Genomic DNA, 17,286 nt, shown 5'->3' on the forward strand with positions numbered 1-17,286 from the left:
GAAGTTTTACCTGGTACGCACCGAAAAATAACAGTTATGGGTTCCCACATCACTAAAATAAATGAAATTATAACCCTAACATTATCGTGCAATCAATTTATCAACTTCACAAGAACAATATTATCAGAATTTCTTGGATGCTCTGAGCACATAAGCGTCGCCACAACTTTATCATGGTTTCCTGTATGCTTTGAGCGGGTTATTCGACCCTGCAAAGGGGGTGCAGGAGCAAAATGGATGACCATGATTGGGCCACACGCGATTTTCGTGTGGAACCCACATGAAAATTGTGGGAATTGGCCATCAAATACAGAGGGGGGTAAGATTACCCGCTCTGAGCACACATAAGCGTGAACATAGTTTCAATATTTGCAATCATTATTATGCTCGACGACAAGGATTACTCGGCAGTGGGAGAACAAAGGATCAACAACCTGCACTGCATGTACCCAAAAAAAAAATAAAAATATTCTTTCCTTTCACTAACTACCTCTTCGTGCAGTTTATAATAAACCTCCAAACTCATGACCATTTGCCTTCACCGTCTCCGTACCCGCGGCCAGCGTCGTAGCTAGCTCCTTTTCTGTGTACATATGGAGCTTTCGTTGTCGTTACTCGGGACCTTGATCATACTCGCAATGTGCTCTTCTTGTACTACCACTTCAGTATCATTGGAATTACCTGCAGGCTCGTCTTCCTCTCCATTTCCTGATGGCTTCCTTTTCGGAACCGCATCATCTTCATATCAGGTGCATTAATTATTTTGAGGGCGACGCTGAATTTCTTGGTTCCACTGTTATTATTGTTTTTTTGTTTGTTTCCTTTCAGTTTGAAGGGGCTGTCTTGGCAGATGGGAAAGGTCTTAGCAACTGGGATACTTTTACTCACGGCGCTGGTAAAAGTTTGTGTATTTTCGTGTTTAATCATGATCCAATATTTCTGTCGATATTTTTGAATCCCCTTGTCGGACTCTTTACATACTAAATTCGGGATCCGAATCATCTTTTTTTTTTTATTGGAAACCTTGGTGCGAGATGAGTTACAAAACTAATTTCTTCGTTTGAATTTTTCGGTGCAGGTAACATCTTGGATGGAAGTAATGGAGACATTGCTGTGGATCATTACCATCTATATCAGGTAAAGCATATATATGCGCTTAAGCCTGATTAACTTGCAGGCTACTAGGGACCAGGATTTTCCAATAAATGGTGTGCATGTAATTGAAGATAAGTTTTGAAAACTGGACAAAATTATGTATATTTTGTTGAGCTTGAAACAATCCCATAAATTAACATAAAAATTATATATAAAAAATTAAATAAAAATAGAGAATATGTCACATGTCCACCTCCCTCGATATTTCCACAGTACAGTGAGAACAATTATTTAAGAGGCTCTTATAGTCAAAGTTTGGTGAACCTAACTAGTGCTGATAAACCCACATATTTTTTCCAAGTAATTTGCATGTCAAAAGGAACAAGAATATAACTTTTAGATGGGGTCCTAGCTACGAAATTAATCAGTAAAAAATTAATCACTTTGCTTTATTATGATAATTATTATTTTCTGTGATGAAATTATCGTTTTCGTTGGAGCCATTTGTACTGTCGATCGATGACGCGGGGAGACAATATTCTGGTCCCATTTTCATTTCGATTTTTCTATGTTACGTGGGGTGGGGTGAGACAATATGACCTCACCTCCCCTTCTGATTTTTCGAATTTCTTTTCATTCATTCTCAACAATTTTCCCTACTCTGGAAATGGTATTTTTTTCGAATCATGACATATTTTTCGTCTTTATTCGATATAAATTGATGGATAAATTTAGTATTGAATTTTTTGTGGTATAAAAACTATTATACAAATTTGGTTGTACATATAGCATTACTCTTTTTCATATACCTCAAAAGTCCATGGATGTCACTTGACGCACTCAAGGGATGGACCACATAATTTATTCTTTTGCTTGAAATTAATGTACACTTACAGCCCCGCTCCAACATTTTCAAAAAAATAATAAAATAATAAAAACCCGTTTTCTGAAAATAAACTGCCGACTGCATCATGAATCGAAAGAATATCATGAATCTTGTAAGATGCTTCCCAAATACCGATAAAATATGTATGTGGAAGGAGAAGTACATGCAAAATAAAATCACAGAGATTAGATAACAAATATCTCTTCTCAATTCCTGTTCTATAACTTGAGAACTCAAAATTGAAGGATCAAATGGATGAATTATTGTATCAATTTAGAAGGTCTAAAAAATGAAGAAGAGCTCAAGTCTCAACTATAATGAACATGTAAATTTATCATCGGCATATGTTTAACACCGTTTGGTTCATGGATTAGATGATGATGGATAAATAACCTAAGAATTTTAAATCAATATACTTAAACTAAACAATGGTGCATGACATCAATCCTTGAAAAAAATTGAGTCAAACATTAGACAAAGTAAGAATGATTAATCAATTACTGTGTTATCCTTTACACCAAACGGTCTTGTTAGGATAGTTAAGTGAACTCATTCACTAAATTCGCGTACTCCTAAACAAAGATGTGGCCGAATCAATTCGGAAACGAAGAGATTCCCATTCGAGATCTTCTTGAAAGTAAAACAAGGGGAACAAAGCCAAAGTTGAAATGGCTTTGTTCATGTTGAATACCAGGAGGACATTGATCTGATGGAGAATCTTGGCGTGAACGGCTTTCGATTTTCCATATCATGGGCAAGGATTCTTCCCAGTAAGTGAGAATTTTTTGTTTGTCTTCTTTAATTATTTTCCTCTTTGTTCTGAGGTTTTGTTATTTTCTGTGTTTATTCATTTCAGAAGGGAAATTTGGTGAAGTGAACATGGCAGGGATAGATCACTACAGCAAGGTCATTGATGCTCTTCTTGCGAAAGGTTATCACTTCAGTGACTCTTTTGAGAATATCATGATTTCATAATTATAACCATTTAGATACCTATGTTGTCATTATTTAAATAGGAGAAGCCTCAATATTTGGATTAGCTAGCAGAGACTCTATCTATGAATATCTTTTCTCATGTTCTAAATTAACCATTGGTGCTAAATAACCGTCTATGCCAAATATCGAAGTGCTATATCCTGTTCAATAAAAGTTTTAATTTAGAATGAAAAGAAAGAAGTCCTTGATGGACACTATTTTAACACCTGCAGGGATTCAACCATTTGTTGCATTAACGCATTACGATGTTCCCCAAGAACTTGAAGAAAGATATGACGCGTGGTTAAGCCCAAAAATAAGGTATGCCATAGGCCATTACTTCCCCCTTGAGCTCTGATTTTTATGATGGAATCTTAAATCTAATACTCTTGCTAGTCTAAGAATGCCACCTCTAACTAGAGTTCCGCATTTGCAGGAAAGATTTCGAATATTACGCAGATATATGCTTCAAATACTTTGGCAGCAGAGTGAAGTATTGGGCCACCTTTAATGAGCCTAATGTCATGGCGATCCGAGGATATAGGTCAGGTATTTACCCTCCATGTCGCTGCTCTGGTTCGTTCGGCAACTGCACCAAAGGAAACTCCATTGTAGAGCCTCTAATCGCTGCACATAATATGATTCTGTCCCATGCGGCAGCAGTCAACATATATCGTAATATATACCAGGTATTCACAGACATTAATTACCACCATGTATTTTGAATGATAAAATGTGACTCAAGTGTCTCGGCGGAAGCATTTGACATTATCTGTTTCTTGGAACACATTTGTGTTTAGAAAGAACAAGGAGGTAGCATTGGGATCATCATGAATTCCATTTGGTATGAGCCTTACAGCAATTCTGTAGAAGATAAGTTAGCAGCTGAGCGAGCTCAATCTTTCTTTCTGAACTGGTAAGCACTTCTTACTAGTCAAAAAGAGATTATCTTAGATAAAGGTTTGCTTAGTATCATCTATTCTTATTTCATTCTTCTCTTATCCTATTCCCAACATTCCCATGAATAGTGAACTAAAAAGGCCTAGGAGAGTGAATAAATTGTCATAAGTAAACAAATATTGGATCTAACATATCAATTTTGCATTGAAATGGTGGAAAATTCGGGTGAATTAGAAGTGGAGTTTGTCATAGATGATAGATTGACAAATATTGGATAGAATGCGTCTATACGGTTTGGATATACCAGAGTTAGTCCTGCATTCTACTTTCTTTCTCAAACCCTCTGTCAACACCTTTAAACAAACATTTTTGTCCCTTATCAGCTCTTACCAATCAATTTTAATTCAAACACAGGTTCTTAGACCCTATATTACATGGAGCATATCCGAAAGAGATGCATAATATTTTGGGATCTCTACTCCCAGCATTTACCAAGGAAGATCTTAAGAAAATGAGGCAAGGACTGGACTTTATTGGGATCAATCAATATACCAGTTTCTACAGTAAAGATTGCATTTACTCCAAATGCAAATCAGGAGCACCGGGGGTTTCCCAAGCAGAGGGTTTGGCACTGCGTACCCCTATAAGAGATGGCGTCTATATTGGCGAACCAGTGAGTAAGATCATCTACATTAATGTAATTTGACATCTTATTTCAATAAATCTGATGAAACTTCTAATTCGTGTGTAGACTTCAGTGGATTGGATATATGTATATCCTCAAGGAATGGAGAAGACCGTGACGTTCATAAAAGATAGATATAATAACACACCTATGTTCATCACTGAAAACGGTTCGTGTTGATCTATATTTCTTTACATATCAGACAAAGTTCCAAATATGTGTTGCTGAAAATAGACAGCTACTTCCTAGGACTTGGCATTGCGGAGAAACCAAGTTCTTCAATTACTGACTTGTTCAATGATGCAAAGAGAGTGGAATACATGAGCACTTATTTGGAATCCTTAGCAAATGCAATAAGGTATTATCAAATATATAATAAAGCAGTCGTATATGTAAAAATGAACATTAGGTTAGTAGTTAATATTTGTCTCATGAATCACGCTATGAACAGGAAAGGAGCAGACGTAAGAGGCTACTTTGCCTGGTCATTGCTTGATAACTTTGAGTGGCTTGATGGATATACTGTAAGATTTGGACTACACCATGTTGATTTCGCCACTCTTAAAAGGAGTCCAAGATTATCTGCAGATTGGTACAAAGAGTTTATTTCAATCATAAGAGACATGCAAGTAGTGCCCAAGAATAGGCATACAACTGAATAGTGAAGTTTCCAGAACTAAAGCAGAGGTTCAGCGCTTTGTTGTGAAGAAAAAATAGCAAATAACACCGAAGAATCTTCCAGGAACTGAATAATGATTTTCCCATAATGAAACACAGGAGATCTAGTGCTTTTGCTGTGCCTTCCAGCATTGTCCAGCTTCATTTCGGCATTTTCTTGAATTTTCTATTTAATTGGTTGTTTTAATGTATATCTAATTCGTTGTTAACATTGAAGTGGTTTACATTTCTTCTCCCTAAATATGTTGGTATTATGGCTGGTTAAGCTGCATTAGCTCAATCATGATTCTTGACTAAGCATCCACAGATTTATATGCCACAACGTCTTCACTGTAAAGTAACCTAGTGATGGTTAGCAGTAGCAGCGATCCTATTTCAAATCTAAAAATACAAAAATCATTTTTTTCTCAATTCCAGTAGCATTTAAATCACCATCATCAAAACAGTGAGTTCCCATGATGTACCAAAAGTGAATACGAGATATGCGCCAATATTATTAGAGCCCTTGAATAATATATATAGTCTTTCGATTTCCAAGGTAAAAACAGATTGAACTTCAATTGTATGTATATTTTGAAAGGTCTAATCTGCGACACCGGAGATTCTCTAGCATAGTTTACAGGGTTGTATCTCCACATAAACCAATGCTGTCTAATTTTGCTATGATACCTTGATCAGGGTCATTAAAACATGTATCAATTTTACAGGAAACCCATCCCTAATTACGCAGAAAAGGAAAAGAATGTTGAAGCCTTGAAGGCCTTTAAGTAATCATCAGGGGAGACCATTACAGTATCAATTGTTGTTTGTAATCGAAAAGGTTAGATGTTACCTTGAAAAAAAAAAGAAAAGAAAAGGGTAGATGTTATTCGACTCTATTTTTAAAACGTGAGCATATTAAATTGCCAAGAAGGGATTTCTGTTCCGCAAATTGATCTGCCTGCAGCCTGCCACAAACGGCAAACCCATCTTCCTTTGAATCTGAATGATAAAGAAGCTCTCACTGAAGACCGCTATTATATACAATAAGTTCAAAACTATGTGAAAATAGCCCTAGAGTACAGCTGCTACAAATTTAGATGTAAGTTGTAAGGACTGACTTTGGCAAGAAAAGAGAGGCACTGTTAAATTAGCTCTTACTGGCAAATATCTACCTCCACCATGGCGATCCTGCCTCATAGTGGTGTTCTTCCCCATCCCATGATATCCGACATGCTTGAAGACCAATTGAAATGTTAGGTTCCTTTCCATGGTGCGAAATCCATGTGTCAACAGCCAGAGCTTTATCATCATCGGTGTTGTATGCCATCTTGTCCATGCCAAAAGGATTAAGTTCAGGACAGTTCGCCTCTGAAATTGCGGCTGGCATATACATTGAGTCACCCACCAGAGGAGCACCACAAGCAGCTAATTGTGCCCGTATCTACAGACATGCCATCATGTAAGAGTAGAAACATAAAAACCATTGAGCTAGTAGTTGAAACATGAGAGTATGATGGTGCTGGTTTAGTCTAATGTATATATTTATTTTACTTCTAGGGAATTGAAGCCTATTGTAACAAAAAATAAGCGGCAAATGAATTGCAAATGAATTGAATAATTCTTCATACATTTATTGAAGAAAGATGAGACTCAAAATATTGTCGTCCTCAGAAAGGCTAAGCATGTGAAAATAATTGTCAAACAATTGTGCATGATTAGTTTTCCCGAAAGCTCAAACTCGCAGGAAAAAGCTGAACAGTATGCTAAAGTTGTCTCTCCATAGTTTGAATTCATTGGAGATGGTCCAACAATAGTATTTTACAAAGATAACCAATATCTTTTTTCAAATGCACAAAAAAGAGAAACGGAAATAATTACAGTGCATGATAGAAGAACAAATTAATCCTAAATTCTGCTCCTTCCCCCAAAGAATTCATAACCAGTACCTGATGTGTGCGACCTGTCAGAAGGTTGATTTTACATTCATATGCAAAATTTTTAACAGGCCATCCACGATCCTCAATGCCATCACTCTCTTCAATTGTACTATTAGGCCAGGGAACTTTCCTGCATTCTAAGACCTCGAGTTGGCACAAGTGCCAGCCATCGATGAAATCTGCACATGTAACAATTTCACATTGTGTCTGATTTCTACACAGATTCAAATGATTTGGAAGACAATGGATTGCTCACCTCCAGAAATAAGTCGAGGAGCAGTATTAGCTGGCCGCATGTAGTGAGTTATAATTCCAATGGGCACAGGAGCAGCAGCAAGTGCAAGATAAAGCTTGTTAACCTTTTTTTCCTGAGGACCATAAATATGGTTTTTATTACTCCTATCCTTTTGAGATTGTTATGGTCTATTCTCTAGTTTTTGGTGTTCCGGTAAGATTTGGTGCACATAAGTTACACGGAGATGAGGATAGAAGGCTACCAATTTTGGAACTTATAAAGCAAAAGAACAACAAAACGCTGTAAGCAAGGGAGAAAAGAACTAGCTAAAAATTCCTATATCACGTTTGCAAGGAAACAAGCTTTAAAAATGAGCATTTTTAAAACTATGACAGTGAATCAAACTAGAGAAGTATAACTAACCCTTATTTTAGCATGGAAAACTGAGCAGAACTCTTTTGTTCTTGCTAACACTACACTGCATATGAAGAATGAAGGATCACCAATCTTTAACTGCATTGCTGTTTGAAAGAAATGGAATTTTCAATCTTAACATACCAGCCCTCGGTGCAATTATCAATCTGGTGGGTAGTGATCAACGGAGACTCTAATCCTAAGGCACGAGTAGCAAATGTCACACAACTCTCTTCAATGTTATCCGTGGTTCCTCCGACCTGATCAAATTAAACGGGTGAGATGAGAAAGATATTTAGTATCTTTTAAACATTGCAATCTAAGGAAATTCCAATTGATCATCACACGCTAAATCAAGAAAAGTCCATAATAAAATTTATGCTTGTTCACAAAAAACATAAAAATAAGCTTGATGGGCCAGACATCTGCGGTATTTTAAAAAGTTTCTTCCATCATACCCCAGCAATAAAATGAAGCACAATTCAACTTTCAAACTACACTAATAAAGCACATGTATAAAAATGTCTAGAAAACAGGTAAAAAAATAAGAAAGCCATAAACTGAGCAAGCATAAGGCAACACGTCAAATTGAGAGATTAACACATGCAATCCAGTCGTTGACATAATAAGTTAATAACCCTGAAAATTATCATCTATCAGAGAGAAATGCGGAAAACTCATAGAAATACAATAGTGAGCAATCATGGAATGAGAATACAGAACTTTGAATGGTTTCAAACAAGCTCTCCATTATTCGTGCATGGCAAGAATGTCATCAATGAGAAAGACTGATCACATACCGATATACCCGCAGGTTTGTCCAGAACAACATAACATTCACTCACAGCAATAACTCGAGATCTCCAATCAATGTCATAACACCTGACAACATCAGGTATAGCATAATCACCTTACTTCTCTGTGTATTATAACTACAAAGTATAAATGTTAAGGAATAGGCATATGATTACCCAATTGTACCTAGGAAAGCGCTTTGGATGTACGTGTACTCTTAAGTAAGTACCGATTTCAAGAAACTCGTCGCTGCGAGTTATCCGATGCGTTTTTTGCGCTTCTCGTATTGTTTTCCCTTTAATAGATCGTCTTTTTCCTAGAACAACTAGATCTGTAAATTCCCTATAAAGTTTTATTTGCTCAAATGTGGCGCTTGGAGGTGGGTTCGGGCACACAAGAGCATAATGCACAGCTCCAAAAAGAATGAGGTCTGAAACAAACCTTCAAGAGATAAAATAGAAGCCTCAAATTTCGACCTAACACATGTACTACTTACAATTGGAATAGCATTATCGCATGTGCAAACCGAATTTAACGATAATGGCTAATAAACGATAATACTCACATCGGTGGAAGATTCAAAGCCTTGCTAATATATTCTCGAACAGGTCCTTCATCTAAAACAACCAAATGTTCCACCCTTGGTGGCCCATTGTGGGAGGGGCAGGGGAAAAGACGGGTATAAGTAGGGTAGCTGAAAAATGAGAGGGAAAAGCGGAAACTTACAACAATAACAATGATAATGCCAATCATTAAAATAATTATGAGAGCAACAGGAGCATCCAAAAACTTGGAAATCCTTTTCCCAACTTATGAAGCCTAGGAAAGATCGCTTTTTGGAACAACACCAAGCATGCAGACACAATTAAGAATCTGTTTCCTCTATCGTTCTGTAAAATGGTTGAGCTGGAGAAGCCTAAAGTCATATACACTAGATAACTAGTTCACTTAAAAGAAAACCAAGTGTTAGCACATCATCTTATTCCTGAACTCATCACATCGACTCAATCCAAATACCACAGAGGCGTGTCATAACATCAAATATACATTCTCGTTCTATCAGCAACAGGGAAGCTTTTTTTATTTTTATTTTTTTTTAAAAAAGTAGTGAAGTACCGTTTAGTGGAACAGGCAACGGTCAATTACCTATCGTCGGAGATTGAAACTGAAGAAGTAGAACTTTCATCTGAAAACGTGGTGGATGCACAACTCAGGCTTCTTATTCCAGCATTGAACTTCTGGTGATATCGAGCCTTCTTGAAACAGGAGGGGCAGGTTGTTAGCGTGAGCGCTAGGTCGATAGGTGTGATGAATCTCGCCACGCGATACGACGCCGATGTAACGGAGGATAAAATATTACATGTGAACACTGAAGAGACAGCGGCGCTGACGCCGGCGCCAATTACCATTATCGGCGTACTTCACCGTCAGGCAATGTCGCCTGCTATATACAGATGAAATCGTTTGTTTGGTTAAAGTTATATTTAGGCCCGTTTGGTTTAAAAACTCGTGCCAAAAAAATTATTTTTTTAATTGCTTTTCAGTTAATAAGGTGTTTGGTTGATTAAAAAATTGCTTAAATAAGTACTTTTTAAAGTCAAAATTAGAGATTTTTCAAAAGCAAAAAATTGTAGCTTTTAAAAGTACTTATTTTAAAAAATCTCTACAAAATTCAAACGGGCTCTTAACTGTACGGGTAAGTTTTATCCAACTCTTTTGAATTTCATAAACTTTTTTTTTTTAAAGAATATTTTTTATGTTCTAATTTTTTGTTTTTAAAAAAACTCTAAATTTGACTTTAAAAAATATTTTTTTTAAACACTTAAATGATCATCCAAACATTTTATAAACTAAAAAAATAATTTTTTATCTTAATTTTGATATCAAACGGGGCCTAAGGCTGTCCCAAAAATTTATTGAATAACAATGGGAAAAAATGATTAGATTGTACCATATATAATACATTAGTTAGCCAAAACAAATATAGATTACAGTAGTTTAAAAAAATTAAATATTGACAATCATATTACAAGTGTGTATACATTTCCTTTTCATATATACTCATACTACCTAAAGGAACAAGAAAATAAAATCATATACTAAGAAAAAAAAATAGCAAAAGAAAAAAAAATAGCAAAAGAAAAAACAAAATTGCATGACTCTACTCAAGATTTCGGCCACATAAAAAATATGTAGTAACAATGTAATATTCTTCTCAAATGAGCAAGACCATATTGAAAGGTACAATTATTTCATATTATTTTCATTTAAAAAAACAATATTGTCGATCATTTTAAAATTTTCTCCAAAATAATCCAAAGATCTTTGATTTTTTTTTTTTTTTAAAAAAGAACATGATTCTATTATTGACATAAGATACAAAGAACAATGGGCAAGGTGGAAAAATTCTTCTAGACTTTCATTTCCCATTATCCAATATAATTTCTAAAAAGTAATTTTATGCAAACCTATGTCTTTGGAGTTTAATTTTTGTGTGTTATACATGTATTGTATTTTCGTGTCATTATTTGTATATCATATAGTTGAGACTTGAGCCCCCATCAGTAAAACCTTCGCAAAACCCCCAACAGTAATCCATATCATCCCCCATGCGTCACCTGCTCCGGCCTCTCCGCCGCTGCCGCTTTCCACGTCCTTGCCTCGTGCAGCGCGCCAACTACAAGCCTCAGAAAGTCCAAACGCCTCCGTCTCCGCCGTCGCCGCCTAAACCACCGAAGAAGCCGGCAACATTCTGTCTACACGGGGAGTCATGGGAAGATCCCTACAGCTGGATGTCGCAGCTGCACGACCGTGTGGCAATGCGGCACATGGACGTGTGCATGGAGCAGGAGGAAAAGTATATCGAGGCTGTCATGTCCGACACCGATCGCCTCCAGTCTAAGCTCCAATCGGAGATGTCCTATCGCCTTGCGCCGTACCTATCCACCCCTCCAATCCGATGGGGTCCCTGGTAATTGGATTTTTCTGTTTCGATTATGGATTGACTGGTGTTTAGTCGATTTAGATTATATGTATTTAGTGCTCGTTGTAAATTATCTACCGGCTGTCAATAAAAGGTCAGGGTTTTAGACATGAGAAGTGGACAATGCTTTGGCAGGTTGTACTATAGGCGAGTAGAAGAAGGGAAGCAATACATGGTGTTGTGTCGTAGGCTGGCTAGCTTAAATGAAGAGTTTATTTCTTATAAATCTCCATCAGCTGGATTTGATTTCACTTCCGGTCAAAAAATTGAGCAGAAGTTGCTTGATTACAATCAGGAAGCTGAAAGGTTTGGAGGTATTGAAATTTTTCTCACACCCTTTTATTATGATGGAGCCACCTTCTCTACTTTTAATGATGCGCTGTTCTTTGAGTAAATAAACAGGATATGCCTATGAAGAACTTTCGGAATTGTCACCTGATCACCGGTATCTTGCATACACTATGTATGACAAGGACAATGATTATTTCAAATTATCTGTCAGGGATTTGAATCTGGGGTTACTTTGTAGAAGGCCCCAAGCTGACCGTGTATGTAATGTAGCTTGGGCAAAGGATAGCCAAGCTTTACTTTATGTAGTGACAGATGAAAATAAAAGACCCTTTAGGTTTGTTCTGCTGGGTACACTTTTTTTCCCCTTCTTTGCCTCTGATTGTGTCACAATACCCAAGTTAAATTGATGCTTTTTTTTAAAAAAGAATTTATTGTAGCATGGTTGGCTCAAATGATGAGGATGTACTGCTACTGGAGGAATCTTCAAAAAATGTTTATTTGAACATCAGACATACCAAAGACTTCCAGTTTTTGACTGTATACAAATTCTCAACCACTTCATCTAAGGTAGTTTTTGAGAACATTTGGCAGCCTTTTCAAGTGTTTGGAGTTGAAATTGTTTTTTTTCTATTTGTGATCCATTATTAGGTCTTTCTAATAAATGCAGCAGAACCTTTATCTGGAATGACACTTGTGTGGGAGTGTAGTATGAATGCCCGCTGCATCATCGAGCATCATCAAGGATATCTGTATCTCTTTACAAATGTTGATAACCAGGGTCAGCAGATCGATCACCATTATCTTCTACAGAGTACAGTGGATTCCCCCCGACACCCAAAGAAGTGGGAAGTGAGCATACTTCTTTATTTATGACCAGACCTTGAGGTTTTCACAATCATGAGCTTTGTTCATCTTCCATGATTTCTTGCAGAATGTTTTTGCCAATGAACAAGAACTGATAATTGAAGATGTTGATTTCTGTCACTCACATTTGGTGCTTATTATAAGAGACAAAAGAAAATATGGACTATGTTCAATTTCTTTACCTCTGTCGAGTCCCAAGGTAATATAATGTCTTCAATATGCTATATTTCTGGGTCCAAGCTGATTTGAGTATTATCTGCTCATATGTTCCTATTATGCATTTCACACTTTTAAAAACTCACTGAATCTCTTTAAACAATTATGGTTTTTATGCTTTTTTATTATGTATTTGGTGGTCACTGATGATACTGGCATTGGTGTTGTGTTTATCGCTGTCAACTTGTCTTATGTTTTGTTTATTGATTAATCAGTTGGGATCTCAACTTGAAGAATTCCATCCACGGTACCTGCCTCTTCCAGATCATGTATCCCAAATATTACCTGGGCCTAACTATGACTATTTTTCTTCGACCATGCGCTTCACAATTACATCACCAGTGGTATGTGAAAAATTCACATAATGCGGTACTTTCATGCTATATTCTTCATTTGAAGCAATCCTGCAAAAGTTTTTCCTTTACTTCTTCATAGTGGAAGTTAGCAACCGAGCTGACAAATATTTTACCTTGATAATGTATTTAACGAGTACCATTAAGCTAGTTTCAAAGTAATTTGTAAATGGTACTTATTTGTAGGTTTAGTGTATTTGTTCAGTGATCTAGTGACAAAATTGGTGTTGGCTTCCAAAATGAAATGAATTTCATTACCTGTGGTCATCTCAGCTTCTCCATTAAGTAGTGACAACTTTATGCAATATAATATAATCTAGAGAAATTCAGCTGTAATGCATCATAAATAAAAGAACATGATACTAGCCGAAGCTGTCGATATTCTCGCTTGCATTATTCTACTTGTCTAATTTTTCCTCTCATCTGTTGTAAGGCTACTAGGATTTTTTCTCGCTCCTCATATTCTTCAAATAGTCAAACAATTTGGTTTTTTATGCTGTCAAAAAGATTTCAATCTAAAGCTTTCGACAATAAATTTGTTGCGTCTGTGGGAAAAGTGTGAGGGGGTTTATAGTCTCTAGTCCTTAGAAACTCGTTCAATTGTGTTCCTTTTTTTAATAATCAGACAGGAATCATGCATTATTACTTGTAATTTAGGATATTTACAAAATCATATTTATGTAGGTCTCCAAAAACTAGATTGGTGATCCCCTTAATCTGATAAATATGTTTGTTGATGAAGAAATGTCAGCCATGGATGGGATGTCATGGACCTTAAGTTTGCAGTAATGATCTTGCCCTAACATTTAGGGTGGTTTGCTAATTATCAAGAATAATATTAATAAGAAAGAATGGTAGCCCAACTTGCTGTGGATCCAATAACCATGTAGCTATACTTTTGAGTTAGATGAATTATACACTTCATTTGGAAATTCAATGGCAACAAATTGGTGTTCCTGATTACAACTATTGTCTCTTCTTGGTCAATGGAGTCTTTGATCCTCTATTGCTGGTGCCAAGTCTTCAAGTGTGTCATTACGCCCTTGCATTAGGCCACATAATGTATCTTCTTTTGTTATTCTTTTCTTTTTTTCCTTTTCCCTCTGGACACTGCTCGAATCCTCTATTTTTTATCCTTAGCAATGATTTTCATCTATTTTGTCCAGATGCCCGATGCTGTAGTTGATTATGATTTATGCAATGGAAAATGGACCATCGTCCAGCAACAAAACTTGCTTCATGAAAGAACGCGAATGTTATATGGATCAACATCTGTCGTTAGCAAAAGTCAGAAGTCATCAATCTCCAAAAACTTCTCCAACGGTGATGATGGTGATGTCCATCCATGGAATGATCTATCTGATTATTACGCTTGTGAAGAACATGAAGTTTCTTCGCACGACGGAATTTCTGTTCCTTTGACCATACTATATTCACGCCATAAAAAGAAAAATGGCCAAAATCCCGGATTACTTCATGGGCATGGAGCTTATGGGGAGTTACTTGACAAACGTTGGCGGAATGAGTTAAAAAGCCTTCTTGATCGTGGTTGGGTTATTGCATATGCAGATGTTAGGTTAGTGAGGCTTATCTGTGAATATTTTTTTAGCCTATGAAATTCTATCTTTTAGTAGTCTAAGTTTCGTTTTGCATGGAATTTTGTGATCCATTTTACTTGTAAGGAGTACCTTTTGTGTTGTTATCAGTCTAGTACTCTAGTTGTAGGACTACTCATTCTTAAAAATTGATTGCTTGCACATATGGCCGTTTAAAAACAAAAATGCAATTGTTCTTTTGGAAACATTTAAAATGCTTTCTATTGACTCTGCTGTTGATTTTCGTTTCCAGAGGTGGAGGTGGTGGGGGTAGAAAATGGCATGATGATGGTAGACGAACTAAGAAACTCAATTCTATTAAGGATTACATATCTTGTGCCAAGTTTCTGATTGAAAGGGAGATTGTTGAAGAAACCAAACTTGCAGGTTGGGGATACAGTGCTGGAGGATTGTTGGTTGCTTCAGCTTTGAACTTTTGTCCGGATTTATTCCGAGCTGCTATTTTAAAGGTGCACTCAGCTCTAAAATATGTTTCTCATTTTATTTGATTTAAAATACAGGTACTTGATACTTTCGAACATGACAACAATGACAAGATGCTGTATAATTAATTCAGAAAACAATTTTTAATCGAAATATGCTCAGTAAGGGTTGGCACATCACCTATGATCCTGTTTCTTAAGTCTCCTTTTTTTTTCCATAATATTTTACTGAAATCTTGATGAATTTTAACCACTTCCTTAATGGTTAGGTCCCATTTTTGGATCCAACTAATACTCTTACGTATCCTGCGTTACCGTTGACACCTGTTGATTATGAAGAGTTTGGATACCCTGGAGATATCGAAGATTTTCGGGCTATACGTGAATTTTCACCCTATGATAATATCCGCAAAGACACATTATACCCTGCTGTCCTGGTGACATCATCTTTTAATACAAGGTAATTTCCATCTTTTTGTTATTGTTTTTAATTCCAGTTTTGAAGTTCTCTTGTATCGGTGAAATGAAAAAAACCTTTAGTGCAAGCTGATGGAAAAACTTATGGAGGATAAGAATCTTGAAACTGCTAAAGTAGGAATTTTTATTGTGAGTTGACCATTATTAACTGTGGTTTGAAATATTTTGCTGCTGTTAATCTACGTGGCTAACATATGTACTTTCCTCTCACCATTTGCTGACACTCTAATCATAAGGTTTGGAGTGTGGGAAGCGGCAAAATGGGTGGCACGTGTGCGGGAGTATTCTGTATACGATCCCAGACACCCTATGCTCCTTAATTTGACAGCAGACATTGTTGAGGAAAACAGATATTTGTATTCCAAGGAAGCAGCGATGGAGACTGCTTTCCTGATCAAGATGGTTGATTCTTAGTCATGATCTCGGGAAATCAAATCTGTTCATCAGTAGCCACTGAACTGTTTCATCTCAACCCGAGTATGGATTCTGCATCTTTCTTGCAATTTTGTCTCGAAGTTTGTCCCCGAAGGAGTATGGCATGTGGGCATGTGGCTTTCCTTCTTGATGCTGATGGTGATCATAGCTGTTTGGTGACTGGTTTAGTTTGATGGGGTGCATACTAGAAGGTTTGTTCCTTTTTCATATGAAACCGCCCCACTGTCAACAAACAGAAGTACCGTAACCTGTCAAGGCCATGAATGGTTTAGTGATAGCCGGGCAAGATACTAACAAAGCCAAGAGCTATGAGAAACCAAGTCAAGGTACCCACAACTCTTCCCTTGCTTCAAGGTCATGAGTCTATGAGTTCGGTATTTTGATCATGCCCAGTTACCAATTACCATCTCCTTTCCGGATATTCTTCTGTCGTTCGCCCTCTGTCTCTCTTCCTATGTGGTCATTTGTGTCTGGACTTTGATATGAGTCTCACCGTTGTAATTTGTTATGGTTTTTCTGGGTTCATATGGATGATGTAAATGTTTTTACATCACTATCCTTCTTTTACATGTATTACTCGTATTTGTGGAATTAATCCAGCTTTCTCTGAAAACAAAGAAACAAAACAAGAATATCTTGATTTAAGTGCATATCTAAATAATGGTTTCACCTGTCATCTACAGATCATTGTGGTCAATCCCATTGCAAAGTTGTTTTGCTGAACTAGGCTGCAATTTTGTCAATATTTTGGCCTATTTTTTATCCTTTATTTATTTATTTATTTATTTATTAAAATGTCCGTGAGAGAAATAATTTTTGTTTCGATCAAAATAAATGTTACTGTATTTTTTTTTAAAAATAAATAAATAAATGTTACCGTTTGATAACACATTGTTATTGTTGTTGTTGTTGTTGTTATTATTATTATTATTAACATAATAAAATTATGATCATTTATTATGATTGTTCAAAATCGAATTAAAACTGAAAGTGATACTGCGGGATAGATGAAATTGATTAAGGTAAGATAAAGATGTAACTTCTGGG

General features: G+C 36.4%; 3 protein-coding genes across 8 annotated transcripts; 2 read left to right on the forward strand and 1 right to left on the reverse strand.

Moving 5' to 3' along the window:
• Positions 1–278: 278 nt before the first annotated feature.
• On the forward strand, positions 279–5,482 carry LOC140880211 (beta-glucosidase 47). The gene is made up of 12 exons (XM_073284459.1): positions 279–749; positions 829–895; positions 1,079–1,137; positions 2,676–2,751; positions 2,838–2,912; positions 3,190–3,277; positions 3,393–3,645; positions 3,757–3,872; positions 4,271–4,529; positions 4,608–4,710; positions 4,791–4,899; positions 4,993–5,482. Exons 1-12 carry the CDS (start codon positions 594–596, stop codon positions 5,201–5,203), a joined length of 1,572 nt encoding a protein of 523 aa, XP_073140560.1. The 5' UTR covers positions 279–593; the 3' UTR covers positions 5,204–5,482.
• On the reverse strand, positions 4,985–10,041 carry LOC140880212 (RNA pseudouridine synthase 6, chloroplastic). 5 transcript variants are annotated; one of them, XM_073284465.1, is made up of 10 exons: positions 9,729–10,041; positions 9,148–9,276; positions 8,769–9,023; positions 8,588–8,669; positions 7,932–8,047; positions 7,797–7,851; positions 7,395–7,506; positions 7,148–7,317; positions 6,374–6,642; positions 4,985–5,123 (listed from the first exon to the last, which is right to left on the reverse strand). In XM_073284465.1, the coding sequence occupies exons 1-10, from the start codon at positions 9,989–9,991 to the stop codon at positions 5,120–5,122; spliced, it is 1,455 nt and encodes a 484-aa protein (XP_073140566.1). In that variant the 5' UTR covers positions 9,992–10,041; the 3' UTR covers positions 4,985–5,119. The 5 variants fall into 5 exon arrangements, with proteins under 5 accessions (XP_073140566.1, XP_073140564.1, XP_073140562.1 ...); XM_073284463.1 differs by having other exon boundaries at positions 6,360–6,642; XM_073284461.1 differs by lacking the exon at positions 4,985–5,123 and adding an exon at positions 5,694–6,200 and having other exon boundaries at positions 9,148–9,222.
• A 1,091-nt stretch (positions 10,042–11,132) lies between these two features.
• Positions 11,133–16,897, forward strand: LOC140881593 (uncharacterized). 2 transcript variants are annotated; one of them, XM_073287023.1, is made up of 11 exons: positions 11,133–11,553; positions 11,701–11,879; positions 11,968–12,190; positions 12,282–12,423; positions 12,505–12,705; positions 12,788–12,919; positions 13,152–13,280; positions 14,456–14,865; positions 15,138–15,354; positions 15,597–15,787; positions 16,041–16,897. In XM_073287023.1, the coding sequence occupies exons 1-11, from the start codon at positions 11,192–11,194 to the stop codon at positions 16,216–16,218; spliced, it is 2,364 nt and encodes a 787-aa protein (XP_073143124.1). In that variant the 5' UTR covers positions 11,133–11,191; the 3' UTR covers positions 16,219–16,897. The 2 variants fall into 2 exon arrangements, with proteins under 2 accessions (XP_073143124.1, XP_073143125.1); XM_073287024.1 differs by having other exon boundaries at positions 12,294–12,423.
• The last annotated feature ends 389 nt before the right edge of the window (positions 16,898–17,286 follow it).

The sequence above is a fragment of the Henckelia pumila genome, chromosome 2 (genome assembly GCF_033568475.1).
Source record: "Henckelia pumila isolate YLH828 chromosome 2, ASM3356847v2, whole genome shotgun sequence".
Taxonomy (NCBI): domain Eukaryota; kingdom Viridiplantae; phylum Streptophyta; class Magnoliopsida; order Lamiales; family Gesneriaceae; genus Henckelia; species Henckelia pumila.

What these genes read in the sequence shown, in the direction of transcription:
- LOC140881593 (XM_073287023.1), top strand. Translation starts at nt 11,192, where the DNA reads ATGCGTCACCTGCTCCGGCCTCTCCGCCGCTGCCGCTTTCCACGTCCT. An exon ending in ATTGCATATGCAGATGTTAG is followed by an intron (nt 14,866 to 15,137) that starts GTTAGTGAGGCT and finishes TTTCGTTTCCAG; the next exon opens with AGGTGGAGGTGGTGGGGGTA. An exon ending in TCCGAGCTGCTATTTTAAAG is followed by an intron (nt 15,355 to 15,596) that starts GTGCACTCAGCT and finishes CTTAATGGTTAG; the next exon opens with GTCCCATTTTTGGATCCAAC.
- LOC140880211 (XM_073284459.1), top strand. Translation starts at nt 594, where the DNA reads ATGGAGCTTTCGTTGTCGTTACTCGGGACCTTGATCATACTCGCAATG. An exon ending in CCGCATCATCTTCATATCAG is followed by an intron (nt 750 to 828) that starts GTGCATTAATTA and finishes GTTTCCTTTCAG; the next exon opens with TTTGAAGGGGCTGTCTTGGC. An exon ending in ATCATTACCATCTATATCAG is followed by an intron (nt 1,138 to 2,675) that starts GTAAAGCATATA and finishes GTTGAATACCAG; the next exon opens with GAGGACATTGATCTGATGGA.
- LOC140880212 (XM_073284460.1), bottom strand. Translation starts at nt 9,991, where the DNA reads ATGGTAATTGGCGCCGGCGTCAGCGCCGCTGTCTCTTCAGTGTTCACA. An exon ending in TGACAGGTCGCACACATCAG is followed by an intron (nt 6,643 to 7,147) that starts GTACTGGTTATG and finishes GCATGTCTGTAG; the next exon opens with ATACGGGCACAATTAGCTGC. An exon ending in GCAGGATCGCCATGGTGGAG is followed by an intron (nt 6,201 to 6,373) that starts GTAGATATTTGC and finishes TTTATCATTCAG; the next exon opens with ATTCAAAGGAAGATGGGTTT.